Source organism: Anomalospiza imberbis, chromosome 5 (assembly GCF_031753505.1).
Source record: "Anomalospiza imberbis isolate Cuckoo-Finch-1a 21T00152 chromosome 5, ASM3175350v1, whole genome shotgun sequence".
NCBI lineage: Eukaryota > Metazoa > Chordata > Aves > Passeriformes > Viduidae > Anomalospiza > Anomalospiza imberbis.
In genome coordinates this window covers 13,087,989-13,112,192 of record NC_089685.1, presented here as the reverse complement: position 1 = coordinate 13,112,192, position 24,204 = coordinate 13,087,989, and the positions used below count along the sequence as shown (strand labels likewise).

The window sequence follows — 24,204 nt, the reverse complement described above, 5'->3', positions numbered from 1 at the left end:
TAACTGCACTGATGAGCACAACAGCACCATCTCAGCTGCTGCTTGCAGCAGCAGGAATAAATCACTTCCCTTACAAAAATCCCAAACTGCTACACAGTTTGTAACAATTTGTACCCCGTTACAGCACCACCCGCTCGGCTCCTCCTCTCCACCCCACTGGAGAGCCTGAGGAAGCAGGAGAAGGGAAATAGAAGGTACTGCAGCAGGCAGGCGCTTCCCTGCTCGGTAACCAAGGTCACTTCTAACATAAAAATGCCCAGCAGTGCCCCTGTGGTGGCACTCGGCTGTGCTTGGGGTGATTATTCCTCAACCTCAGCAGAGGAAAGAGTCCCCCTCCTCGAGCCTGTTCCACATCTGTCTGTGCTACAGAAGTGAAGCCGCAGCTGGAAACTGCAGAGAAGTGAAAAGCCTCACAGGAGCAGGGGAGATCAGAGACTTAAGGCCACTTTCCTGTTGATACAGCACCCTTTCAGGACAAGTAGGTAAAACTGACATAATTGTGATTTATTAACATGAATTAAAATGCCCAACCAGTGCTGCAATGTGACAGTATATTAAAAAAAATTAAAGATCATATACTGTACTACTTTCACAAAGATCACACTTTTTTTTGCAAAAGACTTATTATATACAATACTATATCAAATGAAAGAAGCTTTAAGCAACTTTACAAGCGAAAGAAATACAGTATTTACAGCACTCGTCTGAGACATTAGAAACAGTCTATACATTAAATTACAATTTCTGCAAATAACTGATGAAACAAAAAGCCATGTCCACACCAAAACTATAAAAATCTGTATTGCATTGTTTCCTATCTCTATGCACACAAAAAACTGTTGACAGAAAATGGAAAAAAAAATTGTTAGTGCCATCACTTAGCCTGTGTACTTATTTAATTACATATGTATAAAAGTAATATAGAAAACTTTCACTAAATGAATTTAACTGCAACAATAAAATTTTAAACATTATGCAGCATCAAACCTACTGCCAGAAAAAACAGCTGGAATGTCCACTTACAAAATAAAAAGAAATACCTAATACTGGCTTAACAGCACGTTTTCAGGAATTTTAAAAAGCAAAAAATGGAAAGGATACAATGGAAGAGCACTGGTGTTTGCTTTTATACAAAGTATCATGTACAAGCTTTAAAAAGTACCTTGAATAGGTACATATTAAATATACAGAGTTTATATTACAGAACATTTTAAAAATGTTTATAACTAAAGGGATCTGTTTTAATGCCACCCTGACCCATGGTAATTGTTCTGAAAGGTGGGTGGCACCTGTGCTCTGTGAATGGGGATCTGTCCTGGCACGGGCGAGGCCTGCTGCTGCCCTTGCACTCCGTGGGGAAGGCTGACGGAGCCGGGGTGAGGGCAGAACCCGGAAGCAGTAGGTGTTGCAATACTGTTTGGTCCTTGAGGTTGGATGTGAGGACCCTGACCAGGGAGTGGGCAATGAGGTCCTGTGCCAGCAGGCTGATGTTGAGGTCCAGGTCCTAACGTCGTGTGATGTGGGGCTTGCGAGGAGTAAGAGGAGACGCTCGTGTGAGCATTGGAAGGGAAATGGGGGGGTCCTTGATGAGACGGGTGGTGTAACCCTTGTGCTGATGAGGGGTGGTGCCCCGAGCCGATAACGTTGGCAGGAGGGGGCGGGGGGGGAGGCGGTGCCGAGTTTACAACGTGCTGGTGTTGTGCTTGCAAACCTTGGTGTCCCGTCGAAGGATGGGGAGGTTGGTGGTGGGGGAGAGGACCTGGTGGTGGAGGTGGTGGTGGCAAATGGTGGCCAGCAGCTTGAGAGTGAATGTGTGATCCAGGAGCCACTGCCATGGCATGAACTGGACCGACAACATGTGCTACAGAGTGCTGCTGATGAGTACTTTGCTGCTGGACAAGGTGGGGTCCTGGAGCAGGTGGTGGTGGAGGAGGAGGAGGAGCAGCAGATGCCGATGCCTGGTGATGAATACCGGGGTTCTGAGAGGACAAAAAATGCCCTGCAGCTACGTGGTGTCCTGGCACCGTTTGCTGACCCGCAGTGCCAGGAAGTGCTTGATTTGGTCCAGATGAAAACACAGTCTGTTGGGGTATGCTGCCTTTCAGCTGGCTGTAGCTCTGGAAGTTTCCAGAGGGCTGCTGGCTTTGATAGTAAGTGGAAGAAGGAGGTGGAGGGGGTGGGGGAGGCGGCGCATTGCTGTTCAAATTTTGTTGGTTAAACTGGCTGTAGGAAGCTGAAGATTGTCCTGATGTTGTCTGAGTGAAGAGGGGGCCGCTAGCCTGTGCCTGATTACTGGGCTGGAGGGTCGGTGCTGCCGGGTAGAAGTTCCTGTGTGTCTCCCTCTGGGGCGTTCCAACTTGAGGTGACTGTGGATGATGAGGTCTGTATGGAGATCCCAGCTGCTGTGAGTGAGGCTTTGGTGAAAGGTAACCGTGCTGCACAGGCGCGTGAGGGGTAGAAGACTTGGGGGGATTTTCTACATGAGGCGAAGGAGGGCAATGCAGCTTCAAAGGTGCGGAAGGCAACTTCTGTGAATGTGAAAGTTGCTCAGCAGAGCTGCGCAGATGTGACTGAGATGGATGATTTTTTGAAAGTGCTTGGACGTTGTTTGTCAGCTGTTTCTGTTGCAGCTCAGATTTTGGATGATTCGCACATTCAGTCTCAGGTGCATTAGCTGCAGTTTCCCAGTGCGAATCTGGTTTTGTGGGTGTTTTCCCAAGTGGCTGTGCTGAAACTACAGGACTCGGTGAAGAGGGCTGGAATGAAAAGAAAGGCAGTCAGTGCTCAATGTTCAAAATGTTCAACCATGCATGCAATAAACAAAAAAGAACATCTCAGAACACTCTCCTCCCCAGACTGCGAGAGGTGCAGGATATAGATCTGGTGTGAGAAAAACATCAGTAACAGAGTAAGCTTGAGAAGGTACTATTTTTATCAAGTATATATCAATAATTCTTCCAAGTTAAAGACTACTGAAGTGTATTTTAAAGTTGTAACAGCAATATGATCCATTAGGTCAAAGCCTGAATCTATTCTTTGTAAAAACTTTTAGATTTCTGAATCTGAAAGAAGTAATTCCAGAGAAGGCTACTTACAGGAATAAAGCAATTTTTAGAGTGATTTAACGTTTTAAAGCTGGGGTAGTGAAAGCAAACACACTAAATATGACAACCTGAATCACTTCACTACTCAACATCCTTCTCCATATTATCAGAGCCCCGACTGCCAGATAATGCCAAACCCTTGCAGAGCAAGAGCAACCTCCTGTTAAGGAAAGTCACATCACTGCTGTCGGTTCTGAGTGCCAGTTCTTCAGCATTCACACCTCAGGACAGCACAGACACAATCTCTTCTCTCATCCATAAACATGTACACCTACTGAAAGCACAGCATATAAACCCACTTTTTATTGTATATGGACAAATATTCTTGCAAATGTCAACCTATGTTCAATTCCTGCACAGATAGATGAACATGTGTGTATGTCACCGAAGTAGTAAATCCTACAATTAACATTTTTAAAGGTAAATCAGAGATGGATGGAGCTATTCCTATGCATACTGTGCAAACACCTTGCATTACCTTGCTTGCTTTTGATGGACTCTTACAAGTCCTTTGTGAAGTATCTGGGGACGGACATTCAGAAGTTGACTCTGGATTTTCAGAATCAGGTTCTACAGAAATAAAGCAGAGATAAATATCAAAGTGGGAAAATCAAATCTTTTGCAAAAATCACTAAGCACTTTATATTTGACTTTAAAAGAGCTATTAAAGCTGTTGTTAGACCATTGAATATGTCAAGTGTTATACAAGGTCATCTGCTTACTGACCTTCTGTAATTTCAGTGAAAGAAGGGACCTTAAGCTGCAACTGGGAAATGAGATTTGAATGAGATGGAGACTGAACATGAGACGGTGAGCATGGCCTACAAGGTGATTCTCCCCCTACAGATGAAGCAGACCCAAACACAATATTAGAATTATTACAGATTACCATGGGGGAACTGGTTAGACTTGTGTATCTTCAAAACAATAAATCAACTCACCACTGTCCTTGTCTTTCCTATGATCACTGAGAAGTAAAGCTCTCTGATAACTTCGTTCTCTCACTTGTTCCACAGAGGTTGATGCAGTCCTGCAAGAGAAGTCCATTTTAAATTTAGGAGGCTGTACTCCCATGGTCCAAATTTAGGACAATGTATATACAAATACAGAGTCAGAGAAAGTTTACAGTGTTGGCTGCATGTAACAACCAAATAACTGGCTGTGCATAAGGAATATTATTATTTAAGTGGTTTGTGTCTATTTTCTCCCACTTTAAATACAGTAATTTCTTGCAACCTTGTTACATTATGGCATTTCCTCTTAAGTGTCTGTAGATATGTGGGTTTTTCTTTGTCTAAACAACAGAAAAGTAAAAAAAAATAAAGGTCACAGTTACTGGTTCATAGTATCAATTTGCAGAAAACTGTCTTCTTCCAGAATTGCAAATAGTCATCTTGTTTGTTGTTAAGAATCTGCTCTTTAATAGTGGAGGCACAGCTGTAAATTGTGAACCACTACAAATCTATCTCTACTTTAGCTTCCACACTTGAATTGCCAGATAGTGGGTATGCAATGGCAGTCACATCTCTCTTATAATCCATTACATCTCTCAATCACAACCTGACCAAGAACATCGTAAGTGACAGCGCTCCACAAAACTATTTTCCTTTCTGGCAAGGATGTATGGCATCAATTCACAGTACTGCTGCACTCAAATAAGTTTTCGTGCTGCTCTGCGGGGTTACTGCAAAATCTAAGTAGTAAATTCTTTCCTGTTTAGCCTGTTTCCACCATTTAGGGCAGTAGCTTCTGCACGGTGAACTTAACAGCCACTTTTCAGTGGAACACTGAAGACTGCACTTATGTTCTCCCATCAACCGGCTTTACAAAATCTTCTTTTCTGGAATAGTTGGAGCATCTGAGTGGAAGGATGTTCAACTCCTAAGCCCATGGTTCATCCTCACCACACTAAGGCCATCACTACAGTACAAAGAACATCAGCAGGATTTCTTTTGCACTACTAATGTTTTGGAGACAGTGTCACCACTGTAGACCATCTATTTTAAAGCTATCAAAACTCAGTGAAAAACTTGTGCAGCATTTTAAACAGACTGAAGTCGCTCTATCTCCTCCCCATCCACACTCCACCTCTCCTCAGGGTCTGGGATTATTCGGAGTATCTGGCATTGCACACACTGCCCATATGGTCTGCAAACGAGGGAACCACTGAGCAAACACCAACAATGCTGTGAGTGTCACCACATGCTCCCACCTGAGCAGGAGCTGCTGGCCAGGCTGCATTCAGCCCTGCACAGGGCAGTTAAGCAACAGTAAATGTCCCACACACATTCCAGCCATGACTAAAAACCAGACCTCCTAAGGTCTTCCAGAAGCCTTTGCTAATCAGCACAGATTTTTCTCCTCTTGCACCTTATGCCCTACAGTACTTTTGGAAAGGCTTTGAGATTTAACATGAAAAATTCTCTTCAGCTCACAGACAAAGCAGTGGAAATATAAGGACACAAATGCTCAAACCAACACCTATTTTGCCATTAGAAGATAAAAAAGCAGAATTAAAATATTTTAATAAATATCTTCTGGGTAATTTTTCATGTAATTGAATCATTATGAGGTGTCTGCTGTATTTCTGAGGAAAAAGGTAAGACAACTCTTCACTAAGCTGGAAAAAGAGCTTCCAGTCAGTAATCTGCAACCTTAATGAAAAATAGATTTCAAATACCAAAGACTTAGAGTCATATAAATAATTGTTCTGAACTTAAATCCTGTAGTTTTGTGGCTTACCACTGAACTTCTGGTTCACTCTTCTCACTGGAGGAAGATTCCTTAATTGCACAGTTGTTGCCAGTGTCTTCTGGAGCTGCATTATAAACAGTAGCTGGCAGTGGTAAAGGCAGGCTTGCAGTGTTATCAGTTTGCTCCCCATTTTCACCACTGTTGTTATACCCATCACTAGCACCATTATTACTACTTGTATTTCCTCCACCAGCAGCATGAGGAGACACAGTTACCAGGGGGAAGTTGTCTGTCTTTGAACCACTTTTTCGAGCTTCACGTTGCCTCTTACGGTATTCTAACAAGGACACCTAAGGGGAAAAAACAACCCACAAACATTAGAAAGGAAGTTTTACCTATTTCCTTTCTCACAGTTTCTAGTAAATGCACTATATTTCAGTAATACATACCCTGTAATTGGTTCTAAAAAAAAAGGCAGAGATTAAGTGAAGATATTTCACCACATCTGCAGTTGAATTTACAGAGTACTGAGCTACTACCAAGTGTAAAGATGATATTAAAAAATGCTTCTGCCAAGAGAAGAATTATGTGTTCTGCCTCAGTGAAGAAGCAGATGCCACAGGTCAGGAAAAGGTCCACTGCTGAAGTCATTCTGTTGGCTGTAGTTACAAGGGACTCTACAGTTTCTCCTGGAACTGCAGAATTTCACTATTATAGTAACCTAGTAAAGCTAATTTCAAAAGATGTCACATCCAGCTCTCAGACTGACTCCCTTGCATGAGAACCCACTACCCTTCTGCTTCATATATCAAAGGATTCACTAAGCTCTCAATGTCTTTAACATCCAGAATTTGCAACTTACTTTTCCCAGTTCACTTTGAATTGTCTTTACTGCACTTTAAAACTGATTAAGAACATATTTTTAAGCTAACTATATTACTAAAAATAATGACACATAGTTCCTATTTCATGTATTATGTATATAAAATCACTACACCAAAGTTCCACATAACAAAAAACAGTTTTGCTAGTTAGTAAATTGCCTTCAGTGAAAAAAAATACACGTTCAAATGTTTTCACCATAAATTTTCAGGATTTGAAGTAGAAAGCTGAAATATTGACCTGCAGACCTATTTTATTCAGTAACTACACTAGTTTGGTTAAAATTACATTTAATGTCTAAGTTTTCTTCTAGTTATCAACATCCTGCTCTGAACCATACAGCATCCAAACCAACAAAATGAGGTGCAACAATGAAAAAAAAAATCATGTTTAACTGGCTTAATCCTCAATTAAATTGGACAACCATTTCTACACAGAAAGAAAAACCAAAGCAGCTGCTGTTTCCAGTCCTAAGGGGTTTTGTTTGTTTGCTTTCAAACAGATCTGTTAGAGACCCATCCATATGTCAGAGTAAAAACAATGGAAAATACCTGATTTTGCAAAAAAGTTAAAAGTTCAGGTTAAGAACTGATCTTGCTTTCAAACAATTTTGTATTACTTCCACATCATGTAACCTCCTTAAGAATACTGCTTTAAAGAAAGCTTAAATGTTAAAAAACCCATGCAGTGTGGCCACAATGTACAGGTCTGTATTGATAAAGGACCTGATATTGTGCAATAGTAAGAGAAAACTGAAGCAAATGTCCACAGAAATATGCAAAAGCATCCTATGAAGACCTACCTAAGGATATTGCTGTCTTAAAGACCCTAGGGAAAAGGCTTTTATGAGTCTCCCACAAAATTCCTGAATCCTCGCCTTTCACCTTAAGTGGGATCCAGCCCACCACCTCTTTCTATACTGTTTAAGGTTTCAAATTTTTATAGGTCCTCAGAAATCCTAAACCCCCTTCTCTTTCAAGGGTACAGATGCAATTTTCTCTAGTTGTTTCTTCAAACTGAGACTTTTTAGACAGGAATCCTGGGATTGGGGGGTGTCAGGGGACAGCCACACCTTTTTTTATTAGAGGATTAGTGCAGCATAAGCTCTCAGCAGTAACAACCTGGAATGATCCCTGCCAAGCAAGGGACATGGGGAGGGTTAATGAAGTACTAAGTGCTGCTGGGATTTGTGAAGACTAATTTAGCCTTCAGAAAAAGAAGACTGTCCAGTTACAGGAATTTTGGCTTATGTTTTCTTTTTGGGTTTGCCAAAACAGCAGAGCTACAGTAACACACACGTGATCCATCAAATTCTCAGTGCCATGACCAGGTAAGATCTGAGCTCCTACAATATTGCTCCATTTATGCCTCAGCTTGAAGCAAGTAAACAAAAATCCAGTTCTGATGAAGAACTACTGAAGGAAGACTCCTCACTGCTCCCCAGCAGGATGCCCCGGAGGAGCAGGAATATACAAGGGGCTGCAATGTGACCAAAAAAGGCCAAACCCCATTGTGCAGGCATGTACACATGCAGAGAACCCCACCCTCCTCATCACTATTTCTGTAAAGAAAATAAATCACACCTTTCAAACAAGAAGGATTACTAGAGTCTGTGGTGAGACAGAACAGGCAAGCTGGTACACTGGAGACCACTGCCTTTCATCTTTGTCATTCTTTCTGCAAAGGGAGTCAACCTGACAGTACAATGCAGTCTAAGAATTATGCAAAGTAACTTCCAATCCTGGCTCGAGTTACCCATGACTACATCACTTATCTACAGGAACTGTTTCGTGAGAGAAGCAAATTTAGATTGTGCTTATTTTTCTAACAATAGAAAACCTCCCAAAAAGCAACAAAAAACCAAATTACCCAAGAAAAATATTTCTTGGAACTAAAGATTTCAGTGCAGTTTTAACTTTAAAGTCTGAGTAGCATAAATCTATTCTTGCAACTTCTTGCAGTAATTCGTAACAGATGTTCACAGTATGTGGTCTCTATGATGCTAGTATATATTCTGTATAACAGAATACTGTAACACCAGGTGGCATAAGCAACCATTTTCAAACCTGAAAAGCAATTATTTATTGGGCAATTCATTTAAGAATCATATGAAATAGAATTTGTATCTTTTACGTTAAAAAAATAAATTTACTAGTAGTTTTATGCAGCTTTGCTCTTTACCCTTCATTAATTCTCCTGAATGTCTACTACACTGTAGTATGTAAATATGAGCCATCAGTTAGTTTTTATTACATTGGGGTTCTGTTATAGAAATATCATTAGCAGACAATGGAAGACAGACCAAATGATTCTTAAATTTATAACCTTTTTCTTTTGTGGAGGGTTCTGGGGTGTGCAATTTCCATCCATCAAATTGTCATTATTGACAGTCCTTCCAAAGCCAGGTGCAATTCCATCTTCTGAAGTACAAAAAACAGATGCTTCCATGAACATGCCTCTTGCATCGTCTTGAATCAGGCACTTTGACTCGTTTATTCTGAATCCACCTCCTACTTCCAACTGATGTGAAGGAGTCAAGTCCCTCAAATTAGAATTCATTGAGAAATTTACACCTGTCCTGTCAGGACTTTTTACCCAGGAGGAATAAATTGTGCCCCGTCCACAATGAGCAGTTTCTAATTGGCTGTTTGAATCAGTCCTATCATGTGTGGGGGCTTCCAGGTTTTTATGCAGTGCACTTTGCTCAATTACTTCGAGTCCCAGCTGGAGGTCTGACACAGATTCCATTTCTCCAGTGCACTGCCGTGTGACATCAGTCCTATTCCTTGGACTAGAATATCCAATAGTCTTTATTTCTTGCAGGCCCATTTCTGTCAGGTTTGAATTTCTGAACGAATTCAGTGCTAGAATCGATGCTCTGTCATAACCCTGCATGAAGAAATGCATGGAGAAAAAACATGTAACTATTTTTCAACATTCCATCAAACATATCTGACATTCAGATGTGCCTTTAAGTGGGATTACGGGCCTTCCAGTACCATGAATTTAACTATTTTTAAGAAACAATTCTACAGCCAGACACTGAGCTCTACTATTCCCATGTATTAAGTTAAAGCATTTTAATGAAATGTACATTAACCAAAGTAAAAATAAACATTAAGTGCCAGGTTTTTTTTATGACTGGAAGAGGAAGGGGAGGAGCTTCAAAAGGAGCAAGTCCCACGCCAGGAAGCTAGAAAGTACTTGCTTCAACATTAAAGCCATCCTCCTCAGTGTCAAAACACCCATTTCAAAGCGGGAGAAGGAAGGAGAAGTTTTTCCAAGACACTTCCAAATTTTAGGATGATGCCCCATGGCAGGACACATGCACTCTGCAGGATGGGAATACCCAGGTGTATTCCAACAGCACCTGCTCTTCAACTAATTCACCACCTGACTTAATAACCTTCTGTTCTGCTCTTTCACTTTGAGCATAACTGGGATCAACAGAAACAATTAAGAAATGCTGGTAACAAGAAGAAATGTTAATCTGAATCTAAGTACAGCCTGGAAAGCAAAGTTTTCTCTTTCTGTTCCTATCTACAAAGTGCAGTAGTTACTCCTTTCCATTACAGGAGTCAATCTTGATCCTAATGAGGATTTTTAAGTGATACAGAAACCAGTTTAAAATAGAAAATAGATAAAGTGGAAAAACAAAGGAGTAAGCAAGTAAAACCTATGGGGAAGTTACCCTTTAAATTCTCACTTGCAGTGATACCATTTGCAGCTTTTGCAAAATTCCTTACCTCTTGACTGTAAGCTCGCCTTTTTATTTCTGGGGAACTGTCAGGTGAGGAAATATTCTAAATAAACAAGAAGAAATTGCAAGTCAATTCATTTTTTAGCCTAGAGAAATAACCCTCCTCCAACTCCCCCCCCCTCCATTTTGTAGCAGGAGTACAAATACTGGTTTACACTGCAACGTCTGAACACCTTCTCTAAATGCTGTAAAATTCATTATAAATCTCACCTCAAAGTGCATGGTATTTCCATGTATACATGGAGTTACAGGAGTAACTGGTGAATATATAGGTTTGTAACCATTTCGACAAGCTTCATCTTCTGTTTTCACCCTGGGAGGAGTAGCAAACAACGATGGTTCGGAGGCAGTGATGTCAGCATGGGTTGGTGTGGCATAGGGAGAAGGAGTAGGTGTGGAGGTTTCTGAGAAAGCAGACTCCAACAGCTGATACAGTCTTCGTTTTTTTAGTGGTGTGGTTAGATCTGTGAATTAAAAATAGAAAAGAAGTCATAAGATTTCTAGATATAACAACCACTTACAGTTGTTTAAGTATTTTATGTAATGAAATTGTGAATTCCAAATTAAAGAATTCTAAGATCAAAAAAAAAATCTCTGAAGGGCAGGCTTCCTGAGAGATGAACTTTTAACAGCCTACAGGCTTCCTGAAAAATAAACTCTTAACAGCCTACAGATACATCAGTAACTGAATTCCATGTGCTAGGATGCTGGGAAGAACTGCCTATGTCTCCAGAGGAGGCCAAGTCAACTTCTACACATTTTTAAGACTGTTCAGCTAAAAGGTGGTTTTTCTATTATGCCTACAATATTACACAGCTTTTCCCCCCGTATGCTACACTGGCCTACTGAGTTTTAAAGGGATTCTAAGTATACAGAAAGCATAGAAAATTAAATTTATAACCTGACCTCTTAATACTAATACCAAAACCATTAGTCTTTTGTTGATTGTAAATGCTAGGATATATAATGGCTTGTTATCCAATATACATTAATAGGGGAAAAACTCCCAAACACTATGCAACTAAGCAATTCTTTCTAAGAAAGTATCAGGAAAACATGCAAATATCCCTGGAATTTTCATCAACTTGTCAATTTAAAAACAAAGTGCTCCACAATCAGCTGCTTCAACATAGCTCTTATTTAGTGTATTTACAAAAGCTTCACACCTGTTAAGGAACAGCTGTCATTCAGTAATAAAGGACTTTTATGTTCACCATTGATGGCTGGACTTCTGGATCTCTCTTGTGATGGGGAATTAAATCTATCAATCGTTGTTGAATTTTCTTCTTCCAAAGCCTGCTTCAACCAACGCTGTAAAACAACAAGAAGTTCCAATTAGCAACTTAAAACTTCATTGGTGAACATTTCAAAATATGTAACATGACTGGTTTGCCAAACTGCCTGCTTTTTTTGCCTGAATTTATGTTAGTAAATAAAGACTTCTTTTTAATAAATGTGGGATAGAACACCAGAATGAAGGGAAGCATTCATTACCTTCTTACAAGAGCCAGTAATGTTTTCCACAGGTTCTTTTTTCCTCCTCTTTTCTGAAAGGAATGGAGAAGTGAAACGGATATAGTGCTTTGGAGTTGAATATACGTGTGGACTGTAAGTGAGACCAGGTAAAGAATTCAGCTGAGTAGCCAGAACTTCAGGGTCCGTGGTTATGCGTAGAGGCCTTTCTGGTAGAGTGTCTGTGGGCTTCCCTGCTTTATCACTCTTTTCACTTAACCATTCACTAACCAAGTGCTAAACAGAGAGAGAGAAAAAAATTAGTGGTTTATGAGTGTGTTACCAGTGGCTTTTTCAAAGTGTTTAGTTCAATTACTCATCTAGTCAACTACTGCACAAATCAGAAACAGTTGGTTTCCAGGCTCCAAGTCTAAGAATACCTGGCAAGAATGAGCTCAGTTTTAGTGAAATCATGGGAACAGCAGAAGAAATCAGTACAGATTTGCTTACACACCAGTTTGGGGGAGGGGTGGGGGTGTTTAGTTGTTTTCTTTTGTTGTAAACTACACTTAGTTCTTTTGCATTTAATTCTACTGAACATTACAATGCAAGTACCCAGATCAACCATATTTAGAATGTCAATTTACTAACAGAATTCTAAAACAAAATTTAACTTGTGCCTGACCACCCAGGCTGAGGAGAAATAATGTAACATTAACAGCAAAGTTAAAGTCCCTCATCAGATTTCCACACTGTCAGGACTGTGCCTCAGTCAACATGTCAGGCAGCTGCCTTCAACACCCTTCAACTGTAGTAGTAAATGTGGTGTGATTTAATACAAAGACACACTGGTCTAAAAAGGCTAGTCTTTCCTAGGTAGTTCAGTGTTTTTAAAAAAATATGCCAGTAGATTTTAGTTTCCATTAACAGATAAACCAACCTCCTGGATTTTACAGTGCTTCAAAATTAAGGACACGGAACATTAAATAATATTAGTATGACATTAAGGCTTTAACACAAATTATCCTAATACATTTTATTTTGTCTTTTAAAAATCCATTTTTTTAATTAATTTTTAAAGCAAGACCTTCTCTACACTTAGAGCACACTGGATGCAATGCAAAGACATTTCACAGATACCTGAAGCCTGAATTTTATTGCACTTTTTGCTGTTTCAGAGTATTAAGGATATCTTCCTTCTTTTCCGCTATGCAACAGGCAAGAAAGGAAGAAGTGTTCCCCCTCACAAGAATGGAACAGTGATGCAAAAAGGCAGTGTTAAGAATGACTCAAGTAGTTTTGGAAAGAAACAATCTAAATTATGTTTGGGGGTTCAAGATAAAAAACCATCTTAAATTGTTATTTTTCTTTTGACAAGAAGTTTTGACCTATGACCTTCCCCCCCTTTTCCTCCACTGATTAAAATTTTCAGGACTTCTTGTAAATCACACTAAAAATACTTTTTAATGCGTTCTGCAAAGTTTAAAGCAGAAAGCTGTACTGCTTTAGTTGCACTTGCAGATTTAAGATTTCTGAGTGTCGTTTAATACTGTGCCATTTCATACAACTTTTTTACAATGCAGGCTAATGGAAAGAAATTTAAAAGCAAAGCATTAAAGAGCAAAGAATTTTTCCTCCAAACATGCACATACACATTCAGGGTGTTTAGATCTATTGACTTCAGAACAGACATCTGAGAAGTACCAGGAGTTAGTGAGTTCCTTGGAGATATTGTTTGCTATCTGAAGCATACAATGAACAAAGGAAGAAAGGCAACTTTTATTTCCTTGGATTTTTCTTTAAATTCAGCTTTAATTATATTTTGGTTAATGTATATTATTTCAATCCATTTAGGAAGCTCATTTAGAAAACATTTTGTTCCAAAATTGCTCTGAAGATGTATTTTGGAAGTGTCTTAAATCCAAACTAACTTCCACCAAATGATATTACATATATTTTAATGTACTACCAAAGAGTGACTATACATTGGTGATTTTTCAAGAAATGAGTAAACATTTTCAACAAACCCCATACATGCAGTTGCACACTGATGAAGCAGCCTATAATTTTTTAAAAACTCTGTTAAGGTCCATCTTTTCCCCATCCCTCAAGAGACTTACCTTCTTTGTTTTCGGATACTTTGTAGGGCATTTACTAAGTGCTGGAGCTTCTGTTTCAGTAACCATTTCTGTAACAACAGTTTCTGTTTCAGGCTCAGCTACCAGTGCTGCATTCTCAGTTTCGTTATGCTGTGAAGTTACTTCCACATCAGGTGAGGAGGGCTGGATATCTGAACACATGCTGACCGTCCTGTGTCGCCTGCGCTGCTGTCCAATGTGAGTTCTACTCCGGGAGAAGCTTTTTCTCTGTTTAGCTCTATTAACTTTGGCTGGGGTGGGCTTGGTGGCAGTTTCTTCTTTTGCCGGTTCCTGGGACAAGACAGAAGTCAAGAAAACAGATCCCATACACGTTTAGAGCTACTTATCTTTCTTAGGAAAAAAAAAGTCAGTTCCCTCTTCTTTTACAGAAGAAAGTCCAAAAAGTCACAATCTCATTTTTGTTGTCAGAACTACAAAAATTCTCTCCTTCTTGAAGGCAAATGACAGGATTTCCTGCAGTTTCCTCCCAATCAGCAGTGTTCACACACAGCCATCATCAGTCAGATCATGACAGATCTGTGTAAGAACTGGCACTCATTCATCCATAAGTTAGAAATCAACTGCTTATATCATGATGTCTTTCAGTCCAATATTCTTTTGGCAATTCATAGTTTACTAGGTGTTTAGCTTTGTCACAAAAGGTACTTAAGAGAATGCTGACACACAGCTCAGGGAAACAACCTGGACTGAGAGTCATTATATGAATATTTGCAAACTCAGAAGCATCCATTAACAACCGAGTTAAAAACTGTTTATAGAACAGTAGGTATCATCTGCAAGAACTCAGAAAAAACCCAGACTTTACAAACTCATTTCCTTTAAAATAACAAAAAGATTATAATATAATGTGTCCTGAAAAACCTACTGAAGAAACAAATTGTTCTCCATTAGTTACAGAGGGTGACTAAGGATAGTCACCATCTGTGGCTAAAGTCAAGACTGATAAATGCTTCTATCCTGAACTTCAAAGACAGACTGAATTACACAGCTGGTGTGTGTCTATGTTTGCATAAATTTATGTAACTGAAATTCTTCAATAAAGAATTCTATATGTATCTTACCTGGAAAAAAAATCAGGAGCTAATAAAATGCAATGTCAAAGAACATTTTGGTTACATATATCTGAGTTCAGAGGAAAAAAGAAAAATTTCATACATTTTAACATGCAGCTTGCCATCCAAATTGACAAAATATGCAACGTTAAAAGCTAGCTTTAAAATAAAGCTCCAGATAACTACCTGAATAAATTCAGCATCATTGAGAATCTGTGCTTCCTTGCATTCTGATTTAACCTCCGTTTTTGCTGTGCTGATTCTTTCCAAAGCCTGTTCTCTTCTTTTTTCTCTTTTTTCTAGTCTGGCAAAAGCTTGCAGGATAGCTTCCATTTTCCGTTCTTCTCTTGTCTGATGGATTTAACAATAATCATGATCAGTTTTAGTCAAAATCTTTCATATATATAAATATGTAATTACTCTTGCTCCTATTTTTTTAAGTACTTCTAAACATGTCCAGTATATGTCTGACATGAAGATCAAGTTCAGCAGAAGCTCAGATTAAAGGGACATGTTACAATCACTGCAAATACTAGACTTATGAAGACAGACTTGCATCCATACCAGCTGGACAAACAAGAGAATCCTACTTTGAATTTAAGAACTTGCTTAATTTTTTTCATAATTAACCAAAAAAAAAAAAAAAAAAAAAAAAAAAGCAGATTTTAAGATGCTACTTTTATTAACACTGTTCTACCAAAATCCAAAAATGAGGATTTCTGAGACTTTTTATTCAAGTAGGGAATTAAAAAAAAAAATAGGGGAAAACCTTGATTCCCAATGCTAGCTGTAAAAATGGCCATTACAAATCACAAGCAATAATAAAGAGCAAATAATGAGATCTAAAACAGGCATTGCAGAAATCATCTGAAGACACAAAAAAATTATATACAATTGAAGATAAAAGCAGATTTTTGTCAGAATGCAGCAATGAACCCAGATGAACTGTTCTCAAACAGCAAGCCTTGCATTTTAAGGAAAAGTTCATATAAGGATATGACATTGCACATGTGCAGATTGTACAAGCCCACAAAAAGGCAGCAATCAGCATGGGAAGAGCAGGTGTCATTAAGCCTTAATGATGCCTTTTAGGCAGCTACTAGCTTCCCAACTTACCATCTTCCTTTTCCTTTCTGCAATCTGCTCCTCTGATTCCATTTCTACTTCATTGCTAATGGGAGTTTTTTCTTCTATATCATCAATAAAATCTGGCTCCTGCAAGATGGAAATGACTGTGTTACAGAAGTGCTACTCCTCTTGCAAATTAGAGTGAACTAAAAGCTAAGACAGCTAACTAAACTAACACAGAACTAAGAATCTTCAGACCATTAGATGAGAAGTAACCAAACCAAAAAAATCAGGATGCAAAGTGTTCCATCCCCACTCCCTCATCCCACCAAGCAAAAAGTATTATCAGAATTAAACCTTCAAAACAAAGGAAACTTTTGGACACTAACAATGGCCACGGCTCTAACCACTTTATAATCAGTTATAGTTAGGAGCTTTATATTATACACTCACAAAAAAGTATTCCTTTTAGTGAAATAGAATGAATGCCAAAGTACATGTTATCAATTTCACAGAAGTTTTACTCAGCTCTGAAGTACAGTCAACTGAAGTCACATTTTCCATTTGAATGTTCACCATATAATCTAATGATGGTGCCACATCATATGGAAACACAAAAGCTACCTAACTAACAATGGTTTTCTGTTTTGAAAGAAAAAACAAGCATGAAAGCATAACTTTGAAATTAATTAAGTGTTCACTAGTCCTATATGCAATTTCACTTTTACATAAAGGACTAGACAAAGATAGAAAGTTTGTCCTAAAATATATATCTGAACACAGAAACCAGGCAATTAGTAGGTTTTTTCCTGGGGTGATATATATCACGCTACCATAAAGAAAGTGTATGGGAAAATGTAAACGTACTTTTAACAGCTTTATTCTTCCCACAATTGCTACTCTTCAATTTTGAAAAACAATACAAGTTCTCCTGTGAATGTTCTATATAAGCACTGTATATTACATTAAAAGATCGGGAGAAAATTCCATATACCAGCTATCACTTCTTGAAAACATGACGCGAAACACAAATCAAAAATCACTTCTGATCAAAAATCGCTCTCAAGATGAGAAAGTTTAAATACTACCTTCTCTGGAGACCATAATCTGTAAGTCACATGAACACCTCCAGGACTTCCAGGCTTTTTAAAGCTATTTATCATCTTAGGAAACCTGGGTGTCAGTATGCTCATTTTTCCCTTATTTCCTTCAGTCCTAAAATAATGTTAAAAGAACTAGGAATTGCTCCCTCCCAGAATAACTCCTTTTTTTCTGCCTCTAAATCATCATCAAAAAACCATAATATAAAAATAAAATCACCACCACCACCCTCAAAATGAAAAAATGTAGACACTTATTAAGCTAACAATCTAATAATGTTGAATAGTTATCTTTAATAGCTGCTCCGCAAAATTATTTGTGTCATGGACCCCTCCTCCCAACAGTTCTTTCAAACTGACATACTCAAAAAAACCACCTAATTTAAAATTTACTATCACAGTACATTACTAGGTAGCTTTGCCATACTACCTACACATTTAGTTTCAAAACACACTTTCCTCCTCCCAGCTGAATTAAACATAGAGCTGCAGAGCTCCATTACAAATGGAGCTGCAGTCAACACTCAGTATTCTGGGTTGGAGTTCTGTTTTAAGAGCAGGGCTATATACTGCTATGCTGAAAATACTTCTGAGTAACCAAACTAACCAAAAGGGCAAACTAACCAAAAGGCACTTCAGGGTGGACTGGGAGCTACTGAAACCATGACATAAGGCCTTCACATCAGAGAGTCACAAAGACATTCAGAGGAAAAAGGTCCAAGGTTCCTTTAATTACAACTGAATATTAAAGAAAACTGAAAGTAATACATAAAATTCTAAACAGCTTATCCATCATTCTGACTTTTGATAAATCTCCACACTGTTCTTCAGTGACTAGTTAAAATTTTTATTTCTGAGCATCTCTGTGTCAGTACCTGATTATTAGAAATGGAGAGCCTGAGGGGAGAGAGTTTCCTCTGTTTATTATCTGCAATTTTCATTTTTGTGGCTGCTCCTTCACAATCCAATGTGATGTTCTGATTTTGAGTCTCCTTTTCTCTGGAAACATCCTTCTCTTTCTTTCCTTTTTTCCTTCTAGTTTCATATCCAGTATTGATGTTTTCTGTAGGCTCGGAACGTCTGAGAACTGGACACTCAGGATTTTCTTTGAGGCAAGCACAATCCACTTTGTATTTACTGCAAGTAATTAAATGCAAGAAGGCATATTTGATTAGGTTGTACAGCAATTAAACCCTTCAATACTAAATCACTGATATTTCACATTAAACATCTGCTATAATGCAGATGACTCAAGTTTTCATCACAATATACAACACTACTGTAATTCAAAAACCTTATCTACTGGTTAATTCTTTAGCTCTGCCACAGAGAATTCTCTTAAATTCAAGGTTAGTATTCTGCTTGAAGGACAAAAGACATCTAAAACCTGAGTATAATCCTAGGTGGAAATATAACCAACACAAAACAAACAGATGCATGAAGTCAGAGAGTTCATTTTATATGCAAAGATGGCAGACACTATTTACAGCACGAGCACACCAAACTCAGAGTCACTTTGCACAATTTTAAGCTCCACTTGAAATTCAAACTTGTTCAACTGAAACAGGCTGTCAGGTACTAAACACAACTACTGTGTATTTTTAGAAGGAGTATGTCTACAACTCTTAACAGTGCTCACTATCTGGAGATACTCTGAACCCATGTTGATTACCACACGTGCTCTGTGGTCATACACAGTTCAGGTCAAGTAGCAAAGGCATTCTGCACAGCACTGCATCCAAGCTGGCTTAAGAGCAGGCCACAGAAATGCAGTAATAAAAATACACAACTCTGCCCATGCACATGTTGTTCATTGTAAATACAATGGAGCCTTGTGTTATTAAAACATGGAAGAAAGTAAATATACAAAACCAAAGCCATTCCAAATTGCAAAGTAACTTAATGAGCATTAGATGTATTTTAGAAGAGCATTCTCAAATACTTACCAATTTCCATAATCAAAATCAAATGCTATGGTAATCTCTGCTCCCTTTGGAATGTTATGGATGGAGTAAATATAAAGATGAATTGTTCCATCTTCAATTACATGCCTCACCTATAGTCAAGAGAATGTTATTATATTATCATGAATTACTTTCAAGTTCTTGTATAAAAATTGCAGGGATTACTCAAATTATCAGGAATCTCAAGGAAAAGGAGATTCCTAAATAAAGAAAACCTAGGTTAACTTTCCAAACGTGCTCACCTCTGCATTTGGTGTACACGAACGCCTGATAAACCGAGCTTCATTTCCAAAAGTCCTTGCATCAACACACATTTCTAGCCCATGGAATTTGGAGTAAAACAAAACAAATGGGTATGGCCTGAAAAATACACAAGAAAACCGGGAAATTAATCATTTTTGAAGACGCTAAACAGTGCTTGTTCTCCTTATTGGTCAGCTTTGTAACATGATGATTGGCACAATACGCCAAATCTGGAGGTTAATCTAAGAATGGAATGTTTATATTTAAGCTTCATGATTTTAGCCAGTACATTCCCCACATATATTCTCAGAGATGGAGTTACAGCCCCGTATCATATGCATAGGATCTACATGGAGAACATTAACAGAGCAAGCACTAGACATGGAAGACACACAGTTAAAGTTTTTCAAATTTCTTAACCTTTGTTCATAACAGGCCCCAAAATGAAACTCAGAAATTTAGGTACCACACAGAATAATTTTTAAAGGAAGTAAGACCACCACATCCCTGCCTAGCACCTGCAGCATCACTAGCACCAACCCTCCTGAAGGAAAGGGGCCTCCAAATACTGCGTGAAGTCATGCTTTAAGTTCTGCTATTCCAAGTGCCAAGGAACCAACCCTTCTATCTTTACTGAGTAAAAGCTGGGTGTTCTATCTCCTCCAACAGGCCTTTGGCAAATTCCCGAGTAGGTGTGTTGATGCAGTTAGTAGCAGCATCAAAACCAATCCACAGGAAAAGGAAGCAGTCACACACAGCTCAGTAAATTAACTAGAGAATTCTGGCAGTAAAACACAGGCCCCAAGCTAAGCTGTGCCCAATTTCATTCTCAGCCTTGTGAACTTAAAATCAATTTCTCTCACAAAAGATAAAGCCTTTACCATTAATATATTAATTACTTCAGGATGGCAGAACCTGGTTCAAGGTGCACAACTACCCAACTGAGCATGCAGGAATCCTGTAATCAGGGAGGAACAAAAAAGAGAAAACTAGCTCCTGAACAAATCTGGAAGGATATCCAGAAGAGAAAGGGACAGAGAAGATTCCAGCTGTCACTACTTTTAATCAAAGTAAAATACAAGACACTGCTGGTAACTAAGATCCACTTGTACTTGAAGCAACAGTTTGCAAACACCATTTTAACAATTACTTTACCGAAACATTAAGAATGAACAAACCTTTTAAAGAAATATCCATTAGCTTCAAATTGTTCTCTCAGCATGAACTTTCCTCTGTATTCAATAATAAGTGCATCGGGAGGCAAGTCTTTGGCAGCCTTTAAAATTTTCTTGTTTTTTTGCACATAACTCTGTAAAGACATAGATTAATTTATGAATTTTCACTTTCTACCATTTTTCCATTATTATTAATAGCAGACTTTCACAACTATTAAACAATTTTATATGAACTAAAAAAGCCCCTTCTTTTAGTAATTAAACTTGCAGACTGAACTGACCAAGCTGTCCTGCTCACCTAGCATTAGTTATCAATTTAGATACAAGGAATGCTTTGGACCTAGCTCTCCAGGACATGGCTGAAAACCAATATATTCATGTTCTTACAATTCAAGTACTACAGCCTTTAGTGCACTTAACTCTCACCATGACTAGGATGCATTGCTGCATTGTTTTGCACAACTCTTTCAAAAAGCTTCAATTCCTTTGAACAAAACAAAACATGCAGACATAAAACAACATTCACAACTCATTAAAGAAAAATCAGAACAGGGAAATAACATAATAATTGAAAAAAAAAAAGAATCCTGACAGAGTTTCCAAATTCATTTTCATATCTTTAGATGGAAGGATGGCTTTAATTAAAAACCAATACATACCCTGGCAATTAGTGAACTCACACCTCTCATAACTGTCATCACCAATGAAAAAGGAAGTAGCCTCTATGTAGGCAAAAGGCTCTGTAAGTAGGGATATTCCTCTAAGGAGGGTGTCCCATATGCCATGATGGTCTTTGAGAAAAAGAAGCAAAGATGCTTCCATTAATCTGCTACAGTAACTACTCCTCAAGATTTCTGCTACAAAATGCTAAGTTTTTTACATGGCTCTGATTTTAAGCCTGTAAGTAACTGGTAAGTTTCTGATAAATAAGGCTAGAAATAGGCATTGCACAATTCCTTCATAAACTAGAAATTACAGGATCACAAGTTAAAAAGAATCAGTATCAAAAACACCACCCATGAACGTCCAGAACACTTACCACACCTTAAGAAAAATGTAGGCAATGAATATCTTGATATACATAGTAGGAGAAAAAAAAATAATTCCGTTTCAATGGTTTTTTCTACTCTAACTAATCCAGGTATCCCTCAGAGAGAAACAGCAGCAAAGTTGACTAAAGCTGACTGTGTGTCAAGAGACAGTCTAAGGGCAACCCAACGGCCAGGCTGAGACTAACACCTTAGCTACTTTTTAGGATAAATGATATGCAAATGTAAACATAACTGGGGTGGCACAGAATGTATAAAAATATGAAAAATATGTTAAAATTCTGATGCTCAAATCTGGATAGATAAGGAACAGGAAGTGAATGTGAAGTCCCTTTTCTTGAGTTTTTTCCTGTGAGGTTTTTTTTTTGTTTTGTTTTGGTATGGGGTTTTTTGGTTGGTTGGGGCTTTTTTAAGGCATCTAATGTCACGGCACAAACACAGCATGCAGTAACACAACAAGGCACAGCTCATTACCTCTACTGGAGGTTTGAATATCAGATTGCTGGTGCTGACTTCTTTTTTGTCATTTCCATTGCCTAATCTGAGAGCTATTTTTTGTGCCTCCCTCTGGACACCTTCGCTGTATTGGTTATTATTTGCTTCTTCATAACGATCCATCCATGCCTTGATTTTAGTTTCCCATCCAAAGTTCGAACTGTCGGTAGGATCAATCTCTGGAGCTGAGCCCTAAAAATTGAAGTAAATGACCAGATATTAGAAGGCAAGATATAAAAATGAAAAGAAAAATTCTACAAGACACAAAACGATGGGCAAAGGCACGCCACTGATTTATGGATTGGGTTTTTTAGCAAGTCTGGTATAAAACTTTGTATTACATAAAAACATTGAGTTAAATTCAGTCCCATTACATTTGTCCTTTCAAGAATTTTATTACTGAGTAAGTGTCACCCAAGTTCAGGAATACCTTCCCTCCTCAGAAGTGATTCCTGCTCTTAGTGGGATGAGAATGGAGAGTGACATTGCTTCCTCCCATAACTGCACTGCATCACAAATCTAAGAGCAGGAGTTGGAGGGTCAGATCTGCTGGCCCACTCAACTTTTGTGAACATAGGCAAATATGGAGAACTCCAGCTTTTATCCTGTAATACACAGACTTGATTTTCCCCTTTCAACTTCAAAGATCATGCTGTATCTTTTCTTCTGCTGCATAACTTACTAAACGTAACTAATTGTACACCTGCTACATTAAGGTTGCGACTCTAATGTTATAGGCTTTACACACAAAATTGTTCTCTCCTTAACTGCTCCTCACTATACAATTTCCTTCTGCAGTCCTTCAGATCCTTTCACTTTTAAAGAAAGTGCCATTGTACCTCCAGACCTCACAAGCAGCAGCCAGGCTGCAGCCAACCAAAGCTCCTTACGGACAGCAGCAGCCAGCCAACGCTCCCTTTTCTATCCACCTGAGCAGAGACACTATTAAACATTAATAAAACACAAGTAGTTCAGCAATTCAATTTACCTGGTTACATTTCTTTTGTGCATGAAGAAAACCATACACACAAACAGCATTTCAAAGGTGTAATGCTAAGACAACCATGAAAAAACAATGGAACCTTACAAGCACCATATTAAAAAACCCCCACAAAATTAGAGATTTTTCTTCCCCAATTCCATCTTCACAGCTCCCAAGGTACATCTTACACATTTGAAGCATAAACTGCATCCCACTTGTTTTTATATATTCCAAGAATGAATGAACTATGGAAATATCTATTTCTCACACCATGCATATTTTTATGTCACAGAAAATTTAAAAGACTGCTGTATCATTTAAATCTTACAAAGCAGACATCCCAATACAATTCCCTCAGACTATGCCAGTACCAGTGAATAAAATCCTGCCAGAAATACAGGAGTCCCACTAGGTGTAGATGGAGGTTTGACAGAGCACAACCACTAACTTAGCTTTCAAATTCAATATAGTTATTTCATTATTTCACTGCTAAACAATTATGAAAAGCTGGAGCCACTAAATTCAAATGAGGCGTTCACTCAATTTTACTCCCTTGCATAGCACACATGAGGCCCAATTAATCCACTGGCTCTTGAAATAAAAATGTGCACTAATTATTTCAGTTAATTTTGCAGGACAAAGACGTAGTGCTCATACCTTAATTTAAAATCACTGTGATGCATACCTAATATATTAGTTACCAAGAAGATAACATTATAGTTCTTAGTGTATAGCCCCAGTTATACTACTGATGTTTATTATTTAAGTAATATACAGTTAAGGTCTGAAACAAAACCCCAAAAAAAATCGCATTACCTTTACTCTTGAAGATTTCCTGGATCCTTCTCGAAATGCCTGGAATAAAATTAAGATATTCATATTCACTGGAGGAAATACAAAATCTCTTAAGGAATTGAAAACCTATTAATGAATTAACAACTTTTCAATTAAACATGAAAGATAAAAACAACAGACCAAACTAAGCTGAAATCTCAAGAAGGTAAGAGGTTACATCTCACAAAATG

The 24,204-nt window shown here is 38.3% G+C and overlaps 1 protein-coding gene across 5 annotated transcripts in view; it reads right to left on the bottom strand.

Moving 5' to 3' along the window:
• Positions 1-483: 483 nt before the first annotated feature.
• The window catches only part of KMT2E (lysine methyltransferase 2E (inactive)), a 57,907-nt gene continuing 34,186 nt past the window's right edge, over positions 484-24,204 (bottom strand). For 4 of the 5 annotated variants that reach the window (XM_068189658.1, XM_068189655.1, XM_068189654.1 and 1 more), the window contains 19 exons: positions 23,996-24,034; positions 22,177-22,389; positions 20,657-20,787; positions 19,478-19,595; positions 19,218-19,327; positions 18,147-18,408; positions 16,220-16,318; positions 15,290-15,454; positions 14,013-14,321; positions 11,935-12,189; positions 11,607-11,751; positions 10,651-10,904; positions 10,427-10,483; positions 9,006-9,569; positions 5,847-6,148; positions 4,046-4,134; positions 3,831-3,944; positions 3,583-3,674; positions 484-2,756 (listed from right to left, as the gene is read on the bottom strand). In XM_068189658.1, coding sequence (XP_068045759.1) covers positions 1,242-2,756; positions 3,583-3,674; positions 3,831-3,944; positions 4,046-4,134; positions 5,847-6,148; positions 9,006-9,569; positions 10,427-10,483; positions 10,651-10,904; positions 11,607-11,751; positions 11,935-12,189; positions 14,013-14,321; positions 15,290-15,454; positions 16,220-16,318; positions 18,147-18,408; positions 19,218-19,327; positions 19,478-19,595; positions 20,657-20,787; positions 22,177-22,389; positions 23,996-24,034 — 4,833 coding nt within the window. In that variant the 3' untranslated portion in view covers positions 484-1,241. The remainder of the gene's footprint in view (positions 2,757-3,582; positions 3,675-3,830; positions 3,945-4,045; positions 4,135-5,846; positions 6,149-9,005; positions 9,570-10,426; positions 10,484-10,650; positions 10,905-11,606; positions 11,752-11,934; positions 12,190-14,012; positions 14,322-15,289; positions 15,455-16,219; positions 16,319-18,146; positions 18,409-19,217; positions 19,328-19,477; positions 19,596-20,656; positions 20,788-22,176; positions 22,390-23,995; positions 24,035-24,204) is intronic. The other variant, XM_068189659.1, reaches the window with a different exon arrangement.